Source organism: Equus quagga, chromosome 2 (assembly GCF_021613505.1).
Source record: "Equus quagga isolate Etosha38 chromosome 2, UCLA_HA_Equagga_1.0, whole genome shotgun sequence".
In the NCBI taxonomy this organism is placed as follows: domain Eukaryota; kingdom Metazoa; phylum Chordata; class Mammalia; order Perissodactyla; family Equidae; genus Equus; species Equus quagga.
The window spans coordinates 123604105-123630957 of NC_060268.1; the positions used below are offsets into that span (position 1 = coordinate 123604105).

General features: G+C 37.0%; 1 protein-coding gene and 1 pseudogene across 4 annotated transcripts in view; one reads left to right on the forward strand and one right to left on the reverse strand.

The window, feature by feature from the left end:
• VCL (vinculin) overlaps positions 1–26853 on the reverse strand; it is a 95065-nt gene that overhangs the window by 46138 nt on the left and 22074 nt on the right. For all 4 annotated transcript variants that reach the window (XM_046652324.1, XM_046652322.1, XM_046652323.1 and 1 more), the window contains exon 2: positions 17105–17175. In XM_046652324.1, the coding sequence (XP_046508280.1) occupies positions 17105–17175 (71 nt within the window). The remainder of the gene's footprint in view (positions 1–17104; positions 17176–26853) is intronic.
• Positions 23910–24578, forward strand: LOC124234850 (V-type proton ATPase subunit E 1-like; annotated as a pseudogene).

A 26853-nucleotide genomic window follows, 5' to 3' on the forward strand; every position in this document is an offset into this window, starting at 1 on the left:
AATAGCCCTATAACACTATGTTGTTAATTAAAATGTCACTGGCATTAATAACTGAGGCGGTTATTAATAGACTAATATTAATATAGTTTAATGTAACATAGATGAGCTAAGCAGCCAAGACTGTTTTTTAGGGGTGGAGAGAAGATCACTTAAAAGAGGAACCCAAATGAATAACCCAAATATTCCCCTTGACCCTCTTGTACTACTAAAATGTATTCATTCATTAGATTATTCATCCATACAGAGTTGAAAAGGACCTAATAGATCATCTCCTCTAATCTCATATTTAATAAATCCATTATGTTATCACTAAGTAACTTACAAAGACATAGAACAAATCACTTAAAGTTAAAATATTTAGCCAAAATTATACGTTCTTATTTGAAAACATAGAAAAGCCTAGTGACTAGCACATAAGATAGTGCATGAAAAAAAATTAGCGAAATCGAAGTCACAGCAATAAAACTTCAAAATGAAACAGAAAGGAAAAAAAGAAAAAAAATGAACAGAGCATCAGTGAGCTGCGGGATAACTCCCAGCAGCCTAATACGTGTGCAATTTGAGTCCCTAAAGGAGAGGAAGAGGGGACAGAAAAAAATATTTGAAGAAATAATGGTGACATTTTTTCTAAATTTAATGAACTATAAAGCCCCAGGTCCAAAAAGTTTAATAAATCTCAAGCACAAAAAATATCAATAGAACTACACCAAGGCACATCATAATGAAATTGCTTAAAACCAATAATACAGGGAAAATATTAAAAGCAGCCACAGAAAAATGACACTTTATATACAGAGAAACAAAAAATAACAACAGATTTCTTGTTGGAAATAATGCAAGCCAGAAAGACAGTGGAGAAAAGTACTGAAAGAAAAACAATCTGTCAATCTAAAAATCTATACCCTCAAAAAATATATTTCAAAAATTAAGGCAAAATAAAGACTTTTTCACATATATAAAAGCTAAAAGAATTCATCACTAGCAGACCTGAACTATAAAAAATATTAAAGGAAGTCCTTCAGGAAGAAGCAAAATTATAACAGATGCAAATTTGAATATATAGAAAAAATGAAGAGCACAAAATGGTAACTATGTGGGTAGATATTTTTTCTTACTATTTAAATATCTTTAAAAGATAATTAACTCATAAGAGCAAGAATTTTTGGGGGGCTGGCCCCGTGGCCGAGTGGTTAAGTTCTCTCGCTCTGCTGCAGCGGCCCAAGGTTTCACCAGTTTGAATCCTGGGTGCGGACATGGCACCACTCATCAGGCCACACTGAGGCGGCATCCCACATGCCACAACTGGAAGGACCCACAACTAAAAATACACAACTATGTACTGGGGGGCTTTGGGAGAAAAAGGAAAAATAAAATCTTTAAAAAAAAAAAAAAAACAAGAACTTTTTTAAAAATGAAGTTAGAAAGGGCTGGCTCTGTGGCCAAGTGGTTAAGTTCATGTGCTCTGCTGCAGGCAGCCCAGTGTTTCGTTGGTTCGAATCCTGGGAGCAGACATGGCACTGCTCATCAAACCATGCTGAGGCAGCGTCCCACATGCCACAACTAGAAAGACCCACAAGGAAGAATATACAACTATGTACCAGGGGGCTTTAGGGAGAAAAAGGAAAAACAATAACATCTTTTAAAAAATAATAATAATCATTTAAAAAAAATGAAGTTAGAAAAAGTAAATTTGATTTGCTGGCTAGTTAGACAGTGAAGACTGGCTTTGCCAATGATTATGCAAGATGTTTTCCATAAATTAAGCTAAATTTACATGGAAACATACTTAACACATACATATAATATACAACATGGCAGAAAATACAACCTTTGCAACTAGCTAAACTTATGATTTAAAAATGTTTCAATGAGAACTTTAAATATTTAGAAGTATTTCAAAAGTCCTTTAGGAACAGCCAACCACTCATTAAAGATCACTAGGTGAACAACACTGAGCTCTTGCTTCAAGGTTTCTTAGAGCCATTCCCTCTAACTGAAATACCTCTCTCTCCCCGCTCTTTTGCTTCACTAACTCCCACTTGTTCTCTTAGACTACGCTTTTAAATGCCTCTTACACTTTAGGAAACCATCGCAAATCTATGAGTTCCTCTCCTACGTGCTCCCATGAGACTTATCACACTCTCTCAATTTTGTTTTCTCTATCTCCCACAAGACTATAAATTCAGCAAGGCAAAGGACCTTGTCTATCTTGTTCATTAATGTATTCAGAGGATACAATGCCCGACACATGATAAAAGCTCAATAAATATTTGTTGAATAAATGAATGAATTTTCAACAAGTACAGGCAATCATGAAATCATCTGGCCCACAGAAATCATTAACTTTATCAAGTCACAAACTTTATTTTATTTCCAGGTAACATAAACTTTGATGAAATTATAGCAAACAAACATAAGCATCATAGGACGCAACTGCTGCATTACAGCTATTTGCAAGGATCCAGTTACTGCATAAGTGTTTCAAATTTGGAAAAAACAAAAATTAAATGAGAGTTAGGAATAACTATCATGGAGAAAGGAAACAGAAAAAAAAAAGAGATGAAATGGAAAAGGTTTGCAGCAACAAATTTGATTCTCCACTAACGGTTCCCTTGTGTGGTAAAATGACAATGCCAAAACAGACACTATACCATTTTTTTCCTACAATAAGACATCTGATCTTATTGACATTAAAATTTAATGACACTCATAAAAGCCAAACAAATCCCACCATGACTAACCAGTAGTCAGAAACAGGACGGAGTCTGTCTTGTCTGTGGAAAATAGATTTTATTTAAACATTGCAGCTGCCTGGCTTCTTAAAGCAATCTTCTACTTTTTAATACAACTCTGAATTTTTTAAAAAGCACTTTACAGAATGACATTAGGGATAAGGTCTGTTTCCTAAATAACTATATGTCCTGACTACATACTAATAATATTGATTTACATACTTTAAATCAATCAACTAGCATAGGTTAAGTCTCCTCTCTGCCTTTGAGTCTTCAACCTAAATTAATAGAAAATTCTTATGCTTTAGATCAATGGGCCAATGACAGCTTATGGGCCCCAAAATCCGTTCACTCATAACTCACTAACCCATTCTTCCCAGAATTACATACGATATAACTTGATACAATTTAAGAGATGTAAAGGTTCCAAACTACTCAGTTCCACGTGATTTCAATTATCATTAATCAAGCAGCTTAAACTTATGCTTAACTTTTTATTTAAGAAAAATTAAGAGAAAAACAGATTCAGAGATTGCAAAGACTGATTGTCACAAGTCATTTGAAAGGTTTTTCTAGACTGCATCCAGAAATGAGTTACTAAGCTTAGATTCCTTTAGTTTAATTCTTTCATATATTTGTTCAGCTAACAGATTCAGGACCTACTACATGCCATAGGAGTCCTAGAAATAGAAAGATTTTTTTTTTTATAAGTCCCTACCTTTAAAGGGTTACCACTTTGGTAGGAGGAGACATACATGTAAACAAATACAAATTAGTATCTAGAAATATGTCCAGCACATGCTGAGGGGACATAAAAGTGAGAGAAGTCATTTTTACCCGAGAGATTAGGAAAGTTGACATGGAGAAGGTAAAGACAACTTTGCTCCTGCCCTCAGAAGCTCAACACTACTTATAAAGATGATTCTCTTCATAGCATTTCTTTGAGCTGTTTTTCCAATGGAATAATTTCTCTCTCTCTGTCACACACACACACACACACACACACACACACACACACACGAGAGTCTTTTGCAAAAACTAACATGCATTGGCAATATGCCTGGTTTGACTAGGGAGGGCAGTCTACTATCACAAAGTGCAGGTAACTCACTCACCCTGAAACTAAACAATCTCAACCTGCTGCTGTAAAAATCAGTCATCATATTCCAGATCACTGTTTTAGTTGAGGAAAGGGAGAGAGACCTTTGGACAAAATAATACAAAGGAGACAGTCTGATGAGTCTGATGAGTAGACATATACTACTCCCTATTTTAAAACTGAAAAGCTCTCCAAAACATTCGACAAGTTAAACTTTCACCCCACCCCCCAAAAACACATGGGGGGGGGGGCAACTATGCTATATCAAATTCACTGTTTTAATAAAACCTGACCTTTGACGGTATAGCCATTTAGCTTATAAATACTGTCACACACAAAAAATGCACCCTATTTGCTAAAGACTGAAGTGCTATAGAGCAGAACACATGAAAATCTGATTTCCTGGAAGCACACCTAAGGCAGCTGGTGTTTACATCTTGGGATCTGTCCTTTTGAGAGAGAGTTGGTCAGAGCACAAGCATATCCAATCACACAAAGCACAGATAACACTTGGGAGATGTGAAGGAAACAGGTGGAAGGAAGAAAGAGAACACAACTGGCTGGTCGGTGAGGCTTTCCCCACTGTGGCCACTGCACCCAGCACCTCCATTGTCAACTAGGCTGGCTCTAGCATAGTTATTTGGCGGGCAAAACTGACTGGAAGGGCTATTCCTCCTCTCTTCTTAACCTATGTTGAGACTTTCCTTCCCTTCCCATCGGTGCAGGGTCTCTCAAAGATCAAGAATGGCCCAGATCACTTCCAAGTTTGAGAAGCCCATCATATTTAAAAATGAAGAAGTGCCAGAACAGGATCATAAACATGATGGTACATTTAAGTGTTCACATTTCATACCAATAATTGCATGATAAAAACTTTTTAAGATTCCCTGTTTTTATCTATGACTACATATATGGTATCATTGAAGATAATACTAAAGTCCAGGCCCTTCATAAATATAAGATGTGAGTTTGAGAGACCAGGACATGAGGGTAAGGGGCAGCCCCTCAAACTCTCTCTGGTTTCCCATATTTAGAGCCTACCCACAGCCAAAGGTCTGATAAGTGAAAATGACAAATGAGGCCTCAAAAATTCTCCCTTCACGAGCTATTAAAGCATTTAAATTGTTAATCTGATGAATGAGCTCCAGTGAAATTTCAGGCACCAGCCACTGATGTTCAGCCTTTCTAGTATCCCTCAGATAGGAAGTACTGCTTCTCTAATCAAGTCATTCCATTCTCAGATCTTTTCATGTCTGTACACGTGATTAAAAAATAATAAAAATAATATATGATCTCAAAAGACCCAGGCAGATGTGTGAAAATAAAATTTTCTTTTAAATACTAGCCATTTGGCACAAATTTTACTTCAAAATAGCAAAAGTAGATTCATTCTGTGGCATCCAAGTACTAGCCAATATGCTTTGCTCCTGGTGTTGCCATTTTGAGAAAAGTCAAGGATCCTCAGCCATCAGTCATCTAGAAACCTGAGTGAAGGCCATAAGAAGTTAGTGTTTAGGAGGGAGTCAGGAACACAGAGTACAATGACAAGCTGTAATCTAGTTCAAGTAGCAAGTCCACAGCACCAACTCACCCACGTGTACACAGTATGATAACACTACAACATGCTGTTCTAACCCCGTGCTCCTAAAGATCCTACAGACCTCATCCACAAATTATTACTTTTCCTGTCATAACTCAGTGATAATACAAGACACTGCATGTGTATACCCAAAAACTAAAATTAAAAACCACAATGAGTCATGCTAAAAACATTGAGAACCCTTTAAAGGCAACACCAAACTCTTTTTGCTAGAATATGTATATTGAGATTATAAAGCTAAAATACACATATAAACACCATGGGCTCACTGAATTCTTCTATTTCAGATAAGATTAGGAGAGTATGCAGCCAGTTTTGACTTAACCTCCAAACAAAACAGGATTCTGCCAGAGCCAAGAGATAACTGAAGGGGAAGCAGCACCCTGGGAATGGGAGGGTTAGAAGTGTCACCGCTGCCCAAGCTATACGCTCCTCAAGTCTTGGTAAGAGCTTATTTGAAAGGTAGAGTATGAGCCACAACCTTTGAATCCTTTAAAGCCTGAATGATTAGTCCTAGTCTTTCTCCCCATTTCCTTCACCTCCTGTTCAAATCTGGCATCTGTGAAGGAAGAGGAGATTCTGAGCATGCAAGGTTCAGTCAAGAACTCTGCTACCTACAGGTCCATCAGCTCCTACGGTCCTTCCTCCATCCCATGCTCGGGTTACAGCAGAAACAGATGAACGTATAAGCAAGTGTGTCTTATGGATACTAGTAGGTTTCAAATGTATGTGGATGCTGTTGTGATGAATAAAATAAAAATTTATTTTAAAACATTACAAATTCATTTTATCTTTCATTCTTATACATTCTTAATCAATAATAATAAAAAGTTTCACTATTATTATTTGAAGTTCCTTATGGTGAAAAAAGTTGACAATCACTGCTCTATAGCACAATGTAATAAATGAGCTAGAGGTATAAACACAAAGTGAACTGGAATAGATACAATAATAAGAGAATATTTTTACTTATGAAGAAAATTGCCAAAAACCAGAATATGGTTTAAAAAAAAGAACAACAAAATCTGGAGATACAAGCCTACAGTAGGCTAATATCAATCAACAATCATTCTAAAAAAGGATAATAAACAATAAAATAATTAACAGAATTTAGGACCCTGGAGAATTATAAATTTCTAGCCACTTAATAATATTGTTTTAAAATAAATAAAGCTAAAGGGCTGGCCCCATGGTATAGTGGTTAAGTTCAGTGCACTCTGCTTTGGTGGCCCAGGTTCATGGGCTTGGATCCTGGACATGAACCTACACCACTTGTCAGCCATGCTGTGGCAGCAACCCACATATAAAGTGGAGGAGGATTGGCATGGATGTTAGCTCAGGGATAATCTTCTGCAGCAAAAAAATAAAAAATATATATATATAAAGCTAAAACTGACAATTATGAGGAAAATTGACAAATCTACAATTATTATAGGAGATTTCAACATATCTCAATCATAAACTGACAGTTCAAACAGAAAAAAATAGTAAGGTTATAAAAAGTTTGATCAATAATATTTATATGTTGACCTAATCAATATAAAGAGAACCCTGTACTCAAGCAAAAGAGAATATACATTCTTTTCAAACACACATAGTACACTTACCAAAACTGACTACTTATGTCACAAAAGAATTTCCAAGAATTGATACTATACCAACCATGTCTTTCGGGCACAATGCACTTAATTAGATATATAACAATAAAAAAATAGTAAATTTGGGCTGGCCCCATGGCCAAGTGGTTAAGTTTGCACGCTCCGCTGTGGTGGCCCAGGGTTTTGCTGGTTCAGATCCTGAGCGCAGACATGGCACCACTCATTGGGCCATGCTGAGGTGGCGTCCCACGTGCCACAACTAGAAGGACCCACAACTAAAATACACATCTATGTACTGGGGGGATTTGGGGAGAAAAAGAAGAAAGAAAAAAAAAATAGTAAAAAGAATTTAAAAATCTTTAGAATGCACATGGTTAAAGAGGAATTCACAACCAAAATTACAAAATATTTAGGGCTGAACAACCATTAAAGTACCTATAGCTGTTTCTAAACTTGCAGTAGGACTTAGAGAAAATAAGAGCCTAAATACATCTATTTAACAACAAGAGGGGGCCGGCCCCGTGGCCAAGTCGTTAAGTTCTCGCGCTCCACTGCAGCGGCCCAGGGTTCGGATCCTGGGTGCGGACATGGCACCGCTCGTCAGGCCACGTTGAGGCGGCATCCCATATGCCACAACTAGAAGGACCTGCAACTAAGATATACAACTATGTACCAGGGGGGATTTGGGGAGACAAAGCAGAAAAAAAAAAAAGATTGGCCACAGTTGTTAGCTCAGGTCCCAATCTTTAAAAAAATAAAAAATAAAAACAAGAAAGACTAAATATAAAGATTGAAATATTGAAAATAAGGTATTCAAATAATAAACTTAGAAAATAATAAGTAGGAGAGAAGAATTTAATGAAATAGATCTTTGGGGGAAAAACTAAAACATAAATCTCTAAAAGAGTGATAAGAAAAAAAGGCAGAAATAAATAATACTGAACAAAAAAGGATAGATAAAATGGATAATTTCTTAGAAAAGAATCAGATTGTCAAAGTTAACTAAAAATGAATTTAAAACCTGAATTCGACGATAAAAAGAAACTGAATGAGTAATCAAGTTTCTTACTCCAAAAGACACCAGACCTAGAAAGTTTTCTTTAGATGCAAGTTTTGCCAAACTTTCAAGAAAGATCATCTTTATCTTATGTAAACTGTTTCAAAGACTAGGAAGAGATCTTATTTTACGAAGCTAAAATAAACCTGATACCAAAACTGGATAAGAACAGAACAGGAAAGAAAATTATAGATCATGATCCCTCATGAACAGAGAAGCAAAATCCTTTAAAAATATTAGCAAATTGAAATTAGCTCTGCATTTTCTTTTTTAAACCACAACCAACTAGGGTTTATCCAAAATGCAAAGATGGTTCACCATCAGAAAACCTATAATCATGTAGTAGACCAGAAACCATCTTATAAATAAAAAATGCATGATCATTTCAACAGATACAGAAAGAGCATTAAATTTTAAAAAATCATGATTTTTAAAAAAAGGTCTTAGTACAGGACACAGTAAGTTTAGGGCAAAATTTTCTGTGAGAAAAGCTTAAAAAGTGAGTTTATTTGAAGAAAATGAGGGAAAAAAAGATTCAGAAGCTAAGGAAGGAAGCTAATAATTACCAAATGTCTTTTTTTTCCAGGTACTTTCACATACATTGTCTCACTCATTTAAGCCTCACAACAACTATTACATTATAAGCAGAGATTCTTAGAAAGAAGGGTGAGAAAGAATTTTAGAATACTGGAATGAGCACAAGCCTGGGAGTCAGATAGTTCAGGGTCTGAATCCTTCCTCTACCATTTACCTCCTGGGTAACTTTGAAGGAGTTAACAGGCTTCTCTGAGTCTCAGCTTCCTCATCTGCAAGACGAGGCAGATTAAATAACACAACTTAAAGTACCCAGCTCATAAAAAGTATTCAAGAGGGGCCGGCCCCATGGCCACTCTTCTTCTGCACACGTTCTGCTTCTGCAGCCCAGGGTTTCCCCAATTCAGATCCTGGGTGCGGACCACTCATCAGGCCACACTGAGATGGCGTCCCACATGCCACAACTAGAAGGACCCACAACTAGAATATACAACTATGTACGGGGGGGGGGGGGGGATTTGGCGAGAAAAAGCAGAAAAAAGAAAAAAGATTGGCAACAGTTGTTAGTGCAGGTGACAATCTTTTAAAATAAAAAAAGTATTCAAGAAATGGAGCTATTTTTATAAGGTTCTTTTGCTTCTACTAAAGAAAGAATAAAGATTTTAAATAGATGTGGGGGAAAAAATTTAAACCCTGAGAATTTCTTAATTTGGGACTGGACCCATATAGGAATAGTTAAGGTAATAAGGGAATACTTGTGTCTAATTACTTTTAGTGTTTCTGTTTGGTTCTGCAGGGTAGGGGTGGAGCAGCCAATGACCTCAATTCATCTATAAAATAAAGCAGTTGGATTAAATAGTCTCTATGATTCCTTTTAGCTTTTAAATGTTATGACTCTATGGGGCCGGCCTGGTGGCACAGTGGTTAAGTTCCCACGTTCCACTTTGAACCCAGGGTTCGCTGGTTTGGATCCCGGATGCAGACCTACGCACCACTTGTCAAGTCATGCTGTGGCAGGTGTCCCACATAGAAAGTAGAGGAAGATGGAGACGGGACACGGATGTTAGCTCAGGGCCAGTCTTCCTCAGCAAAAAAGAGGAGGATTGGCGGTAGATGTTAGCTCAGGGCTAATCTTCCTCAAAAAAGAAATGTTATGACTTTAACTTCTTACAGCTTAAAAGATGAAAGACACTGCAGTACATCACAAATTACTTCTGTAACAGTCTTTCCTCGGAAATACTGAGAAAAAGTGTAAATTGTTATCCTCTACAAGTGGTGTAATGTTAGTGCTGCCTAGAGAGAGAAGGGTGGCCTACATGAATTCTCAGAAGGTCAGATTGTGGAAAGAACACGACTTGGAAGCCACAAGACCACCAACAGGAATTATGCCCACCACTAGCTAGCTAAGCAACCTTGGATGAGTTAACGTTTATCAAACCTCAGTTTTCTTATCTGTAAAATGGAGTTATTAATACCTTGAAGTTGTTGTTCTCAGAATTACATGAGAAAATGAAAATATATAAGTATCTGATCCAACAATATGCACTCAATAAATGTGAGTAACCCCTGGAGTTACTTTCAATCTTGATTTTTACTCTATAGACAATGGAAACCAAAGCATTACATGTTTAAAGTTTTATTTGTTTATTTCTTAGTCACGAAGGGTATACAAAGCAAACCAAGGATTAAACCCCTGCCAAGCTGTTTAGAACTTTTCTACAAGTTAATAAAATGACTCAGAGTTCATCATTGAGAAAACTCAAAACTTAAATCATTTTTGTTTGAGAACGTCTGTGAAGAACAGTAGTACCCAATTATGTTTAATGTGGCAAGTTCAAAGGTAAACTATTTAAAGTTTGAGTGCTTGCTCTAGGTCAAAAATGCAGCAAAGTAACTGGCATATATGAACGATTATCTCACAGAAACTTGGTTGTCTATGTTAAGAGACAAAAATCTTCTCTTAAAATAGTATGGACATTTTAATTACGTCAATTCTTCCAATCCAAGAGCATGGACATCTTTCCATTTCTTTGTGTCTGCTTCAATCTTTCAACAATGTTTTACAGTTTTCAGTGTACAGGTCTTTCACCTCTTAGTTAAGTCCTAGGTATTTTATTCTTTCTGTTGTAACTGTAAATGGGATTGTATTCTCTTTTTTTTTGAGGAAGATTAGCCCTGAGCTAACATCTGCTGCCAATTCTCATCTTTTTGCTGAGGAAGACTGGCCCTGAGCTAACATCTGTGCCCATCTTCTTCTACTTTATATGTGGGACGCTTTAACACAGCATGGCTTGCCAAGCAGTGCCATGTCCACACCCAGGATCTGAACCGGCAAACCCCAGGCCGCCAAAGTGGAACATGCGAACTTAACTGCTGTGCCACTAGGCCGGCCCCAATGGGATTGTATTCTTAATTTCTCTTTCTGTTCTCTCTTAATTTCTGCTTTCTGTTAGTGTATAGAAATGCAACTGATTTTTGTATGTTGATTTTGTATCCTGCAACTGTTCCGTATTCATTTATTATCTCTAAATTTTTTTGGCAGACTCTTTAGGGTTTTCTATATATAAAATCATATCATCTGCAAATAGTGACAGTTTCACTTCTTCCTTTCCAATTTGGATCCGCTTTATTTCTTTTTCTTGCCTGATTGCTCTGGCTAGGACTTCCAATACTACCTTAAATAGAGTGGCAAAGGTGGGGGGTATCCTTATCTGGTTCCTGTTCTTAAAGGAATAGCTTTCAGTTTTTCTCTATTGAGTATGATATTAGCTGTGAGTCTGTCATTTATGGCCTTTATCATGTTGAGGTACTTTCCTTCTATACCCATTTTATTCAGAGTTTTTATCATAAATGGATGATATATCTTGTCAAATGCTTTCTCTGCATCTATTGAGATGATTGTGTGATTTTTATTCTTCATTTTGTTAACGTGCTGTATCACATTGATTGATTTCTGGATGATGAACCATCTTTGCATCCCTGGAATAAATCCCACTTGATGTTGGTGTATGTTCTTTTTGATGTATTGTTGTATTCGATTTGCTAGTATTTTGTTGAGGATTTTTGCATTGATGTTTATCAGTATTGACCTGTAATTTTCTTTTCTTGTGTTGTCCTTGTCCGGTTTTCATATGAAGGTAATGTTGGCCTTGTAGAATGAGTTAGGAAGTTTCCTTTCCTCTTCAACTTTTTGGAAGAGTTTGAGAAAGATAGGTGTGAAGTCTTCTTTGAATGTTTGGCAGAATTCACCAAGGAAGACGTCTATTCCTAGATTTTTATTTTGGGGGAGGTTTTTGATTACTGTTTCTATCTCCATACTAGCGATTGGTCTATTCAAATTCTCTATTTCTTCTTGATTAAGTTTTTGAAGGTTGTATGATTCTAAGAATGTATCCATTTCTTCTAGATTATCCAATTTGTTAGTGTTTAGCTTTTCGTAGTATTATAATCTTTCATATTTCTGAGGTGAACAAATAACTTCTTATAGGGTGAGTCTAACAGATATTTTAACATTACAGCATTGTCATTATACTCCTGAAGTCTATGAATATTGTAGCAGTTTCTAAGGCAATCATCATGCAACTGTATACCTCTTGTGCAAGCATGTGGCTATTAATGAAATCTTGGGTAAAATTAGTAAATTGTAAACTCTATCTGCCAGTGCAGTCAGGGATCAGATAACTTTTGCTCCACCCAAGAAAAAGTCTTTCTGTGACAATGCAAATCTTGCTCTATATTAAATTAGATCTCACTTTTACAATAAGGAATTACCTGAGCATTGGAAGTCCCTCATTGACAGTTACAACTCAAATATATAATCTTTAACCGATATTAAACCACTTTCCAACATTCCAACATGCCCTTAATCGCCAGTCACACAAATAGATTTTGATTTGATTTTGAGACCCCCAAATCCTGAAACTGTCAAAAATTCTGTAAATGTCATATCCTTCCCTGAAAAATATCTAATTACACACCAGATTACTTAGGTATAAATCTATCTACAGACCAGGAGTCTTCTGTTTTCTCTACCACTGACATTCTAATATTTAGGAGTAGAAATTGATCTAAGAATAAATTTTTTAAACTTATTTTATTCTTTAGTGTTGCCAAAGCAGACACTATGTAGAAATCCTTGTGAGTGTGGCTATCAGAGGAAGCTTCAGTCTATCATGCCCTGGAAACTTCAAAACATCAAGCAAACAGCCCAAAAGTATGTCCTAGTCAATAGTTCCAAGGAGGTCATTAATTGCTTCCATCTGTTTCCCTCTCTGTCCTCTCCCCTTCCCAGTCAAGGTGTCTACTAAAGTTATTTTCTGCTTCATTTTGCATTCTAAAGAAAGTCCTAAAAAGCCATCGTATTTTAATCTGCAGAATATTTATTTGCCCCCAAATGTGTTTGACAACCACAGCCATACTGTTTTTGCACTCCAGGCTATTTTCAGGTAACATTTCAGAGTGTAACATATTCAGTTATGTGCTTTTTCTTTTTGAGGAAGATTAGTCCTGAGCTAACATCTGCCACCAATCCTCCTCTTTTTGCTGAGGAAGACTGGCCCTGAGCTAACATCTGTGCCCACCTTCCTCCACTTTTATGTGTGGGACGCCTGCCACAGCATGGCTTGATAAGCGGTGCATAGGTCTGCTCCCGGGATCCAAACCGGCGAACCCCAAGACACCAAAACACAACACGCGAACTTAACCACTTTGCCACTGGGCAAGCCCTTCAGTTATGTGCTTTTTAAACACTGCTCAGTAAATATTTCAGTTGGTCATAACATAATGTTTTTTTGTGACTCCCCAAGAAGATTAGGCTTTTCCCCCATGGTACAATAAAGGTTAAAACCTTTGAATGGTTTCATCCATTGATGATCCTTACCTAAATTAATTGTTTCATTAAAAGCTGCACAATGATGACTTTCTAATTCTGTCATTTATTCCACATTTATTGGTTAGAATTCCCCTCATCAACTAGGGCTATCAGGCTACTGTGAAATAAAGTCCGTACAGGAAAGGCAGGATAGTTACAAATTTTTTTGTCATGATGAGCATTTTTAAGATCTACTTTCTTAGCAACTTTCAAATACACAATGCAGTACTATTAACTATAGTCACCACGCTGTACATTACATCCCCAAGACTTATTTATCTTATAACTGGAAGCGTGTACCTTTTAACCACCTTCACTCATTTCATCTACCTCCCATCTCCTGCTCTGGCATCCACTAATCTCTGTATCTATGTGTTCAGTTTTTCTTGGATTCCATATATAAGTGAGATCATACAATATTTGTCTTTCTCTGTCTACCTTATTTCACTTAGCATAATGGCCTCCAGGTCCATCCATGTTGTTGCAAATGGCAGGATTTTCTTCATTTTTATGGCTGATTTTTTTTTTTTTTTTTTTTTTGGTGAGGAAGATTCACCCTGAGCTAACATCCGTTGCCAATCTTCGTTTTCTCTTTTGCTTGAGGAAGATTAGCCCTGAGCTAACATCTGTGCCAATGTTCCTCTACTTTGTATGTAGGATGTCTTCACAGCATGGCTGATGAGCAGAGTAGGTCCACGCCTGGGATCCAAATCCACGAACCCAGCCCCCCAAAGCAGAGTGCACGGAACTTTAACCATTTGGCCACAGGGCTGGCCCTTATGGCTGAATATTTCATTGTGTGTATATATCAAATTGTCTTTATCCATTCATCCATCGATGGACACTTAGGTTGTTTCCTTGTCTTTGCTATTGTAAATAATGCTGCAATGAACATGGGGGTGTAGATATCATTTCGAGCTAGTGATTTCCTTTGGATAAATACCCAGAAGTGGAATTGCTGGATCATATGGTAGTTCTATTTTTAATTCTTTTAGGAAGCTCTGAAAAGGCAGAATAAATGCTTAATTCTTTTCTTTAAATTCCCAATTAACACAGTGAAGGTTGGTGTCATTGTTACCACCAAGGGTGATCAATGAAGTTTTGTTTTGTTTTGTTTTGTTTTAACGTTACCTACTTTAAGAAAAAAGTTATACCCAGGGTACACTCCTTAATGTTTCTAAATCCCCAAGGAAGGCTGTGACAGCACATACCATATTTTAAGGGTATATTTCTGGGAATGAGCAGAAATGAGTTTCCGAAAAAATTATTTTCCCAATCAAATGATTTTCATAGACTTAAACGTCAAGGTTGAAAGAACTTTATGTAGAGTCATCTAGTCCAACTACCCACCTGATTTGGAAACCCCCTGTATACTCTCTCACTATACTCTGTACATTCCAGAGGGTGAGGGACAAACAGGTACAAGCTAGAGCTGCGATTTTAATATAAGGTAAATTGAAGTTTAACTATAATATGTTTACTGACAGCATAGGATTCCTCTTCATATTACCATGCTGATGGAATGGCACACAAACAAAGTAGGCTCATACTAGTTAGAGCTAGAAGAAACCCTGGAGGTCTCCAAGTCCAATGAAAGCAAGTTAAAAAAGATATTCCCACAAAACAGACTCTACAAAAAACAGATGCTTCTGGTACCTTACTTCCTGACATATGAACATTTTGCAGAATTAACAGAAACATAGTTCTGTAGAAGCACCCACTCAAGTAAGTTAGAAATTAGAAGACATCAGTATGGGTGAAATTTTGCATCTGTTCAATGAAAATAATAGAACATAAGGAGGATAAAAATAAAGGAACATTTCTTGCTTTATTTAAAATTGTGATATATAACATACATATAGAAAATTGCATAAAATATTTGTATAATATAATGAATAATTATAAAACCACCACTCATGTAACTCAACACTTAAGTCAAGAAATAGAACATTATCACCACTTTAGAAGCCCCTGTGCGCCTCTCCCTGAATATAACCCTCCTCCTTCCTCCCAGAGGTACCACTACCCTGACTTTTGTGATCATTATTTCCTCACTCATCTTTATCTTATTACTATATAAATAGGTAACCCTAAACAACATAGTTTATTTCTATATGTTTCTGAACTTTAAATAAATGGAACCTACCTACGCCCTATCTTATCTTTCTACCTATCATTCAGTTCCCTCAATTATTTTTGAGATTCATTCATTCTTTTTTTAAATTCAGGTGAAATTCACAAAATCAGCCATTTTAAAATGAAAAAATCTCATTCCTTTTTATTACTGATTAATACTCCAATTTATGACTATACCATAATTGTTTTCATCCATTTTACTGTAGATAGACCAGTGGGTCATCATGAACAATACTGATATCAATATTTTTTTATATGGATCCTAGTGTGCATAGGCATAAGTTTCTCTAGGAAACATACCTGGGAGTGGAATTGCCTATTTTCTGCTTTACTAATGCCAAACTGTTTCCCAAAGTGGCTGCACCAATATACATTCCCAACAGCAGTGCAGGAGATTTCCAATTTTTCCACACCCTCATCAACAATTGACATTATTGTTATCAGACTTCTTAATTTAGGGGTTTATAAAAGAATAATTTGTACTTCTCTGATGACTAATGAGATGCAGCACCTTTTCATAGATTTACTCATCTGGAGTTCCTCTCTTTTGAAGTGACTATTCAAGTCCTTCCGCCCCCCCCCCCCTTTTTTTAACTACATAGACTTATTCTTATTGATTGTAGAGGTTCTATTTTTTTTTTTAATTGTCTTATGCATCAGGCTTTACTTTTACTTAGGACTTGACTGCCATATAAAACAAAGTCATGGGCCGGCCCTGTGGCGAGTGGTTAAGTTCTCACACTCCGTTTCAGTGGCTCAGGGTTTCGCCAGTTTGGATCCTGGGCGTGGACATGGCACCACTTATTTGGCCATGCTGAGGTGGCATCCCACATGCCACAACTAAAATATACAACTATGTACTGGGGGGATTTGGGGAGAAAAAGCAGAAAAAAAAAAAGATTGGCAACAGTTGTTAGCTTAGGTGCCAATCTTTAGGAAAAAAAATAACAAAGTCATTAGTCAAAGACAACATAATCAAGAACCTGAAAAGCTTTAGCTAAGCAAAAGTTAGTATCTCTGCTTGCCTTACATAGGAGAGGCCAAATGTCTGGAAATTATTTGCAGGAATACTAGGCAATATGTAAGTATAACTTAAAATGCTCCTGAAATATGTCACAATAATTTTTTTTTAAATTTAGTATCTACAGTTATTCCCTTATCCCCAAGCAAAGGTGTTTTAAAATACAATTTAGATTCATGCAAGCTAAGGTCAGAATGTTTCTGAATCCTTTCCATTCTGGAAAACAAAACTCAGAAATAATGGTTTTCTGAGAAATTATGATGTCAAAAATGCCTAAGACCAGTGAATAAAATCAACAGCAGGAAGCCTGAGTGGCAAAAGACAAAAAATTGAAAGTTCAATTGTAAACAGAGCTTTATATATATTTTTCAAAAAGGTAAAAAAATCCTGGAATCACTTTTCTTTTCTAACAAGAAATTATTCTGCTTAGCAATAGAAAACGGTTTTAATTACTTACTTAATAAATGCTGGTGGCATATCTCTCTTTAAAATCTGATCCTCAGTGGTTTGAACAGTCTCTTTTCCAACCTACAGGGGGAAAAGATTCACAACCCAAATATAAATTCTCAGACTTTAAAACTATTACTTAAACATATTTGAAACATATACTTTACATATAATCTATCATTTGAAATTATCAAGATTGCTCCCATATGTGCTTCCACAATACACATGGATAATAACATGGAGTACAAACAAAATATTAACCCCTCTCTAGAGCAATTAATTTGAAGGCATCAGTGAGCACATGAGAAAAAAAGAGAAATTCATCATTGAGAATGTGTGTGTGGTTGTTATGTTTAACAGTACATGGAGTACATGAATCAAGTTAGGTAGGCTAAAATGTCTATACAGAAAAAATTGATGTTACTGGAACTGGGAAAAATATGTGAAGCAATTATGACTCTGAAACTAGAAACCAAACATATGAAAATATACAACTTCACTAGTAATCAATATGATTTTTTCCCTACTTATAGAATAACTTTAAAAGAAATAATATATAATGCTGAATGTTACAATGGAATAGTTTTACACCCTGCTGGTGGTAATGTAAACTGGTATATTCTCTTGGGAAAATCCTTTGCTAGTGTATGTCATAAAAAATAAAACATAAAACCTTATGACCCAGCCATCCCACTACTGGGTATCTATCCTAAGAACCTGAAATCAGCAATTCCAAAAGTTCCATGCACCCCTATGTTCATCACAGCATTACTCACAATAGCCAAGTCATGGAACCAACCTAAGTGCCCAGCAATTGATGATTGGATAAAGAAGATGTGGTATTATATACAATGGAATACTACTCAGCCATAAAAAAGGACAGAGTCGTCCCATTCACAACAACATGGATAGACCTTGAGGGTATTATGTTGAGTGAAATAAGCCAGACAGAGAAAGACGAACTCTGTATGTCTCCACTCATAGGTGGTAGTTAATATATGGACAAAGAGAACTGATCAGTGGTTGCCAGGGGAAACGGGGGTAGGGGGAGGGCACTAGGGGTGAAGAGGTGTACCTACAACAAGACTAATAATGATGTACAACTGTAATTTCACAAGGATGTTAACTTTCATAACCTTAATAAAAAAATAAATGAAACATAAAAAATGTCATATCTAGGGGCTAGCCTGGTGGCGTAGTGGTTAAGATTGCACGTTCCACTTTGGCAGCCCAGGGTTCAAGGATTTGGATCACAGGCATGGACCTATGCCCCATCTCATCAAGCGATGCTGTGGCAGCATCCCACATATAAAATAGAGGAAGACTGACAGAGATGTTAGCTCAGCAACAATCTTCCTCCAGCAAAAAGAGGAACACTGGCAACAGATGTTAGCTCACGGCCAATCTTCCCCACCAAAAACAAAAGTCATATCTAGGAATTCCACTTTTGAGAATATACCCTATAAGCAATAATATCAAATGTGGTAATAACAATATTCACAAAAGTACTCACTATCATGTTAGTTATAAAAGTCGAAATATTTTTTAAATAACTTATCCAACAATGAGGAACAGTTAAGTAAATTAAGATACATCATTAGATTGAGTACGTGAGGCCATTAAAACAATGGTTACAAAGACTCAGCACCAGCGGGAAATGTTTAAAACATTATATTTCATTTAAAAGGAGGAATAAAAAATAATAACTATACTATAATAACAACAAACCAAGAAAATCCATATGTATAAGGCAAAACAAAATGTTAAGAGTGGTTGTATTAATTCTGGGGAGGAAATTTTGAGTGAATTTGTATCTGTAGTTCCTGTTTTCTCATTCCTGAAATGTGAATATACAATTTTCATAATTTAAAAAGTAATATTAAGGGGCTGGCCCCGTGGCCGAGTGGTTAAGTTCGCGCACTCCGCTGCAGGCGGCCCAGTGTTTCGTTGGTTCGAATCCTGGGCGCGGACATGGCACTGCTCATCAGACCACGCTGAGGCAGTGTCCCACATGCCACAACTAGAAGAACCCACAACGAAGAATACACAACTATGTACCGGGGGGCTTTGGGGAGAAAAAGGAAAAAATAAAAAAAATCTTAAAAAGTAATATTAAAATGTTACTCTGGGTTATTTAGGTGCAATTATTTGCTGCCTAATAATTTTAGTAATTATCTATCATTTTATACAAACCTTCCCAATAGTAATGGCCAAAAATTTTTTTTAATCAAAATATTAAAAGTCACACTAATCATATTGTGTGCATGTGCACATTATTTATTAAACCACCAATGGTACACATACTTACTTTCTTCAAAATTATTCTTATGCAGGGCTTGGATGTCAACTTTTCTTTCACTATGTCACATAAAGTACTCCAGAAGAAGTACACTTTAATATAGCAAATAGTGAAATTCACCCATTTTATCAATATAAAGCTACCTGGGAGTGCTAAGACATAAATATAAACCACATTTTAATGCAGAAATATGTGAAATTGTTTAAACCCAGAACGTAAAATATGTCAACCCTACTATTTAACCATTTAACTTTTGATTGAGTTTAAAGAAAAAAAACAAGTAAAAAAAATCCCTAAATGTACAATAAATCAGCTAAAGAAAATAACACAGTATTCTCAGGGAATACAAGTCATGCGTAAGTTAATGAATACAAGATTTTTCTCTCAAGTTAATAGCTCAGAAAAAAGCAACACACATACACCACTGTGTAACAGCCAGTGCTTTTGTAGACAACAGACTGTCTGTATCATAATAAAAGCCTTTCAAATCAGCAGCTGGTTCTCTAGAGTTTCTCAGATCAAAACATGACAGAACATTTCCAGATGTATTGTTCACTATATTTTCCAACTAAAATCAACCATTCAAAAAGCTGTGGGCCAAGATTCCATGAAGTAAAAAATGAAGTTCAGCAACAAAGTCACTAGTTCATACTAATTATAAAGGGCCTGACAGGATTTTACACACATGGAGGTTCCTTTTCTTACACACACACAGAAGGACAGACAGATAGAAGAGGGGAAGAAAGGCAGTGAGTTTCTATCTCCCTTAGAAAATATTCAGTTCTTCAGTGTTATTAAACATTTATTGACTATAACTACATGTGCTAGGCACTGTTCTAGGTACTGGGGATAGAGCAGGGGGTAAAAATATTTATCCCTCCTTGCCTCTTCATTCCTCCCCACCCCCAAACTTCTGGCAACCACTGATATTTTTACTGTCTCTATAGTTTTGCCTTTTCCAGAATGTTATATATTTGGAATCATACAGTACACAGACTTTTCAGACTGACTTCTCTCAATTAATTTAAATTACCACATGTGGCTAGTGGCTACCATATCGAACAGCTCAGATCTATGGGACTTTCATTGTCTCCTAAAACTGGTCTTCCTGCCTCCAGATTCTTCCTTCTTCTAATTCACTCTTCAGAACTGTGGTCTCTTCACAGAAGAAAGGAGCTGGGCCTGGAAAGACAGAAGTTGCAGGTGGAGAAGAGAGGGATCAGACAGCCCAAGCAGAAAGAGGAGCACAAGCAAAGGCTTGTATGTGTTTGAGCACATGGTTGACTAGACAAGAACAGACTGGTGTGGCTTCAGCAAAGGAAAGGAGGCTAGAAAAGAGTCAGCCTGGGAAGGGCTTTGTATGCCAAGTGAAGGCAGAGAGGAATATGTAATTAACCTGCCCATTTATTCAAAGGTTGTCATCCTGTATTCTAAATCTTTCCAATTCACTATCTTATCACTGAAGTATCAAGTCAAGAACTTCCAAAGAAGCCAGTTTCTAAAGATACACAGGACGAGAAAGGCATCTCCTATATGAACAACTGGCAAAGCCTATCTAGGAGAGTCAAAGACAAAGCTCCACATTTCTAAGCCATCAACCAGGAGATGACAGAAAATGCACTTCCCTCCTCTCTCTTCACACCATCAAAACAGAAAGTTTCTACAGCACCCATCTTTACCAAATAAAAATAAAGTAGAACAATTAAGAAAGGGATTAATTCACAAAACGCTCTCTGTTAACCAACAGGAATCTTCACAGCTTGTGGAAAAACATTATTCCTGGAGGTCAGCCTTAGTATGGGGAAGAATATGATTCCTAATATAGTCTACAACTTTGCAAACAAGCAGGTCAGTAATAACCTTAACAAATACTCCTTGAACCTGTGCAGTACCAGGTCATGAAAACACTTGGGTGGCTAAGCCAAATGTTTTTACTACATACATGGTAAGAGCACCTGCACGGGAATTTGGTGACTTGGTTTCTAGTTCCAGCTTAGCTAATAAATGGCTATGTGACCTGAAATAAAGCATTTAATTACTCAAGTATTTATTCTACCATTATGTGATCTCTGTAGGTGATCTCTGTAGGTGTACTGTGGGTTAGCCAAACTCCCTTTTAGCTCTCTGATAAAGGAAACTTACCTTTAAATTTATCTTTTCTACCTTAAGTCCTCATTTACTACCTCAAATTCCTTTTGGGAACAAGACAAGGTATAAAATGATTAATAAGTACAAAATCTAAAAGCTCTCACTTCCAGTATATTTTATCTATGTTTTATGATGGTGAGATTAAAGTAGATGCCTGATTTTTTTTTCTGCTTTTTTTTTTCTCTCCCCAAATCCCCTCAGTATATAGTTGTCTATTTTTCAGTTGTGGGTCCTTCTACGAGCGGTGCCATGTCGGTGCAATGCCCATGTCCAGGATCCAAACTGGCGAAACCCTGGGCTGCAGAAGTGGAGCACGCAAACTTAACCACTTGGCCACGGGGCTGGCCCCTGATTGTTTAACCTTAAAATAAATCTTATCCCCTCTGTAAAAAAGAACCATATGTTAAAGGGTAAAAAAAATTGCAGAGAAAAAAATGACACATAGGTCTTAGTTATAGTCAAAGTTCTGAGCAGGTTTTCCAGATTAGCATTTAAAAACAATGCTTTCAAAGTAATCTAACTTTATAGCAAATACATTTTTTTGCTTCCAAACTTTATTGCATTGCTGAAACTCAGATTTGTTGCTTTTATTCACTGCTAAAATTATTTCTCTTGTATTTTCTTCTTCAGAGAATTGCCTTTAACTTTTGAGGCCCAATTCCATTCACTTCAATAAACAGGCAGTAAGTGCCAACTATGTGTCCGCTAGGTGGTGGGAAGAGAATGAGATAAGAAATAAAGCATCTTTAGACCTATAAACTGAAATAATGGTAGTGAATGAGTAAGAGGCCTGGAGGCATTTTCAGGGGGCTTGGCAGGAAGCCCTGTTTCTTTTGAAGAGCTCTTACATTATTCAACAATTTAAATATCTTTTGTTCAGTATGTGACTTTAGTTCAAAATTCTATGCAAGAGGCCTTTTCTCTTCTGCTCTTGTTATTCTTACTCCTTTTATCACCATCTACTCAATTTGGGTCAGTAATGTAGAAAGATTTGGTTTCTTTCCAGCAAAAATAGCTTGGCTGGTTCAAGTCACAACGCAGACTAAAAAATATGTTAATGAAGACGTCTCCCTTAGTTAGACTAAGTATAAGAAAACAGGAAGACAACACGCAGCAGGGAGGACTTGTGTTACTGATTTGCACAGTGTAACTGGTAATTATAGAGCAATGCCTTAAAAAGGTGGCAAGGAGATGGTAATCAACAGAAATTCTTAACGTATTTAGATAAGAAGATACAAACGATGAAAACATAAGCCTAACTCAGAGTTAAAGTTACAGTGGGCCAAGCTACAGGGACAATTGACTGTGACCAATTCATTTGTGACCCGTCAAGGGAATGTACACCCATATGCCTGTACTTAGTTTGGCTCCAATCAGTGTTTCTTATGGCATAACTCTTACGCTGATCAATTTATTAAACTAACACCCATTCTGTTATGCAGCTGTGTTCGGTACCACGCCTAGGCCTTACAAGGATAATGATAATGTATGTGACTCACCATCAGCAACGCCTTTGGTTGCTTTCCTGCAGTAGTGATGGACTTGTGATCCATCCACCCCCTCCCTGGTATCTTTTGTATCAGTCACAGATGATATGCCAGAGTCAGGTGTTCAAAAAGTCATATATCCAGAAAAACTAGGATTCTCTAACTTACTCTGATTTCCAGTTCATTCATTTAATCAAGCACTTATTGAACACTTCCTACGTGGTAGGCACTGTGTACACACTCTGTATGATGGGAACAGAAAAATAAGTGAGACTCAGTCCTTGCCCCTCAGACAGACAAACGCTTAAACAAATCATTGTAACAGTGCAATGCATGCTCTGATAGAGTTACATCCAAGTTTCAGTTCTGCATCAGTGAGATACAGGAGATTTCACGGAGGAAAAGAAAGTCTAAGAAGGCTGATAAGAGTTCTCCAGGAGTAATGGGATTCAGAGAAGAAAGGAGAGCTTTCCAGTAATGGGTCAGCATATGTGAAAGCATGGCCAGCTCAAGGAACACAGATCCACATGGGTGGAACACAGGGAATTGGGTGGAGGAGAGGTGTGGAGAGACTAGAAAGTTGGAGAAGCAGCAAGGGGCCACATCAGGGAGGGCATTGTATGCAATGGGCTTAGACTTTATTCTCTAAACAATGGGAAATTATTTAATAGTTCTAAGCAAAAGACATTAGGTTTGCATTTCAACAAGAAAAATTCAGCAGCAAGAATGGACCAGAGGGAAGAAAACTAGAAGACAAGTTCATTTGTTAGTTCCTTTATTCAATCAAATGTTTATAGGGCTTTTCCTCTCTCCTGCCTTCCACCACTTCCTTCAGACCTAAACTCGAGCCAGCTGCCCACTGGCCTAGCATCACTTTCGCCATGACCCACAGTGATGCTGACATGTAAAAGCAGATTAAGCATATGATAGCTTTTACTGAACAAGAAGCCAATGAGAAAGCAGAAGAAATAGATTTGAAAGCAAAAGAATTCAATGATAAGAAAGGTCTTATTGTACAAACCCAAAGACTGAAGATCATGGAATACTATGAGAAGAAAGAAAAGCAGATTGAGCAATAGCACAAAATTCAGATGTCCAATTTGATGAATCAAGCGAGGCTCAAAGTCCTCAGAGCAAGAGATGACCTTACTACAGACCTACTAAATGAAGCAAAACAGAGACTCAGCAAAGTGGTAAAAGATGCAGCCAGGCACCAAGTCCTATTGGTCCTCCAGAGTTCATACCAGTTGTGGGAGCCCCGAACGATTGTTCATTGCAGGAGACAGGATTTCCCTCTGGTAAAGGTTGCAGTGCAAAAAGCAATCCCTATTTACAAAATCACCAACAAAGATGATGTTGATGTCCAAACTGATCAGGAGGCCTACCTGCCTGAGAAAATACCTGGTGGAGTTGCAATCTATAATGGGGATTGTAAAATAAATGTTTCCAATACCCCGGAAAGCCAGCAGGATCTCATAGCCCAGCAGATGATGCCAGAAGTACAGGTAGCCTTGTTTGGTGCAAATGCCAACAGGAAATTTTTGAACTAAGCCTTGGGAGGTGGAGCTCATCCACTGCTCTACCGCTATGATGCAGAAGTTTCTGCTATTTGAAGAAACAAAATTATCTACATAGCTTCCCCTGTGCTGTTCTAATAAACCATACTTATCAGTGGATACCCTTCTGTAGCTAATGTCCTTGGCTTAACTTAACAATGGGAGAAAGTTTCACTTAATGTGATCAGGAAACCTACCTCTAGCTTATGTAAAAATAACACAACTTTTAGTTGGTTCTGCAGCATAAAGGTGGTTGCATGAACTTCATTGAGTCTTCTGCTCTTCCTCTGGTTCCAGTTATCTAGTTTACAGGGTGACGTGTATGTGTTCTCTGCCATTAAGTCTCTGCTCTTTAAGCTTAAAATGCATATGAGGTATGCATTCCTTCCAGCAGTAATAGCTTCACTGTTACCTGTTTGGGCCTAGAAGTGTTTCTCATCTGTAAATCTTATTTAAAATCTAAGCCATGACTATGTTTTATTTATTAAAACAAAAGGTTTATATGAAAATATGTATTTATATAATATACCATGTGCCAGGTATTACAGACAGTGATGAAGAAAATACACATGGCCCCCAATCTCAGAGAGCTTACAGTCTTAGTGAAAAATAAAGATGCACTAAAACAGCAGCAGTATGGATGGATATGAGGGCAGACGTAAGATATGTATCTACATGACACTCTCTCCACGTGGAGGGTGAAGGAGAAATCTAGGATGACTTCCAGGCTCCTGACTCAAGTGACTTCGTAACACAGGTAATACAGAAGCAAGCCAGATCTGAGAAGGAAACTAATTAGTACCTATGGGATGTTCAGATGGAGATAAGCAAATGTTCAATAAGCAATTGAATAGATAGTTCCTCAGTTTACTTGCCTGGACTGAAGAAATAGATTGCAGTTGGTGGAAGAATAAGCTGGTGAAAAGAGCAGAGAAGGAAACATCTGAGAGGTGGGTAAGGGGAATGGCAGAACTGTGTCATGAAAGCCAAAGGAATAGAAAGTGGAAGAAAGTGAACGAACAGTCAATAGTGTCAACTGCCAAAGAGAGGCTAGTGGTTTCTGGCATATTCATAGAGTTGTGCAACCATCACCACAATCGATTTTGGAACATTTTCATCACCCCAAAAAGAACCCATTAGCACCCACCCACTTCATTTATCCCCAACCCTCCTCCACCCACATCCAGCCTTAGGCAACCACTCACCTACTTTCTGTCTCTATAGATTTGCCTATTCTGGATATTGGATATAAATGGAATCATACAATATGTGATCTCTAGTGACTGGCTTCTTTCATGTTGTAGCATTAACCAGTACTTCATTGTTTTTTATTGCCAAATAATATTCCTCTGTATGGTTACATTACATTTTGTTTATCATTCATCAGTTGCTGGACATTTGGATTATTTCCACTTTTTGGCTATTATGAATAATGCTGTAACATTAGTGTACATGTTTTTGTGTGGATGTCTGTTTTCGTTTCTCTTGGGTATATATCCAGGGGTAGAATTGCTGGATCATGTGGTAACTCTATGTTTAACTGCTTGAGGAACTGCCAGACTGTTTTCCAAAGAGGCTGTACCATTTAACATTTCACCAGCATGTATGAGGGTTCCAATTTCTCCACATCCTTGGCAATACTTGTTATTATCTTTTTTATTATAACCATCCTAGTGCAGTGGTATCTCACTGTGGTTTGATTTGCATATCCTTGATAGCTAATGATGTTGAGCATCTTTTTATGTGTTTATTGACCATTTGCGTATCTTCTTTGGAGAAATGTCTATTGAGATCCTTTATCATATTTTAATTAGGTTACATATCTTTTGCAAATACCTTTTCCCAGTCTGTGAAATGTTTTTTCACTTTCTTGATGATGTCCTTTGCAGCACAAAAGTTTTTAATTTTGATGAAGTCCAATTTATCTATTTTTCCTTTTGTTCCTTGTGCTTTTGGTATAGTGTCTAAGAAGGTTTTGCCTAACCAAGGTTATAAAGATTTACCCCTATGTTTCATTCTAAGAATTTTATAGTTTTAGCTCTTACATTTAAGTCCATGATCTATTTGGAGTTTATTTTTGTGTATGGTATAAGCAAAGGGTAATTATTTTGTTTAAATAGAAGAAAACCAAGAATGTTGATACTCTGAAAGAAAGGAGGCAGGAAACAAAACACGGATTATGAAGCAAGGTCCCTGAAGAGGCAGGGATAGAATCTGGAAAGTAGGTAGAGAGATTAACCTTTACGAGGAAGAAGACCACCTCTTCCTC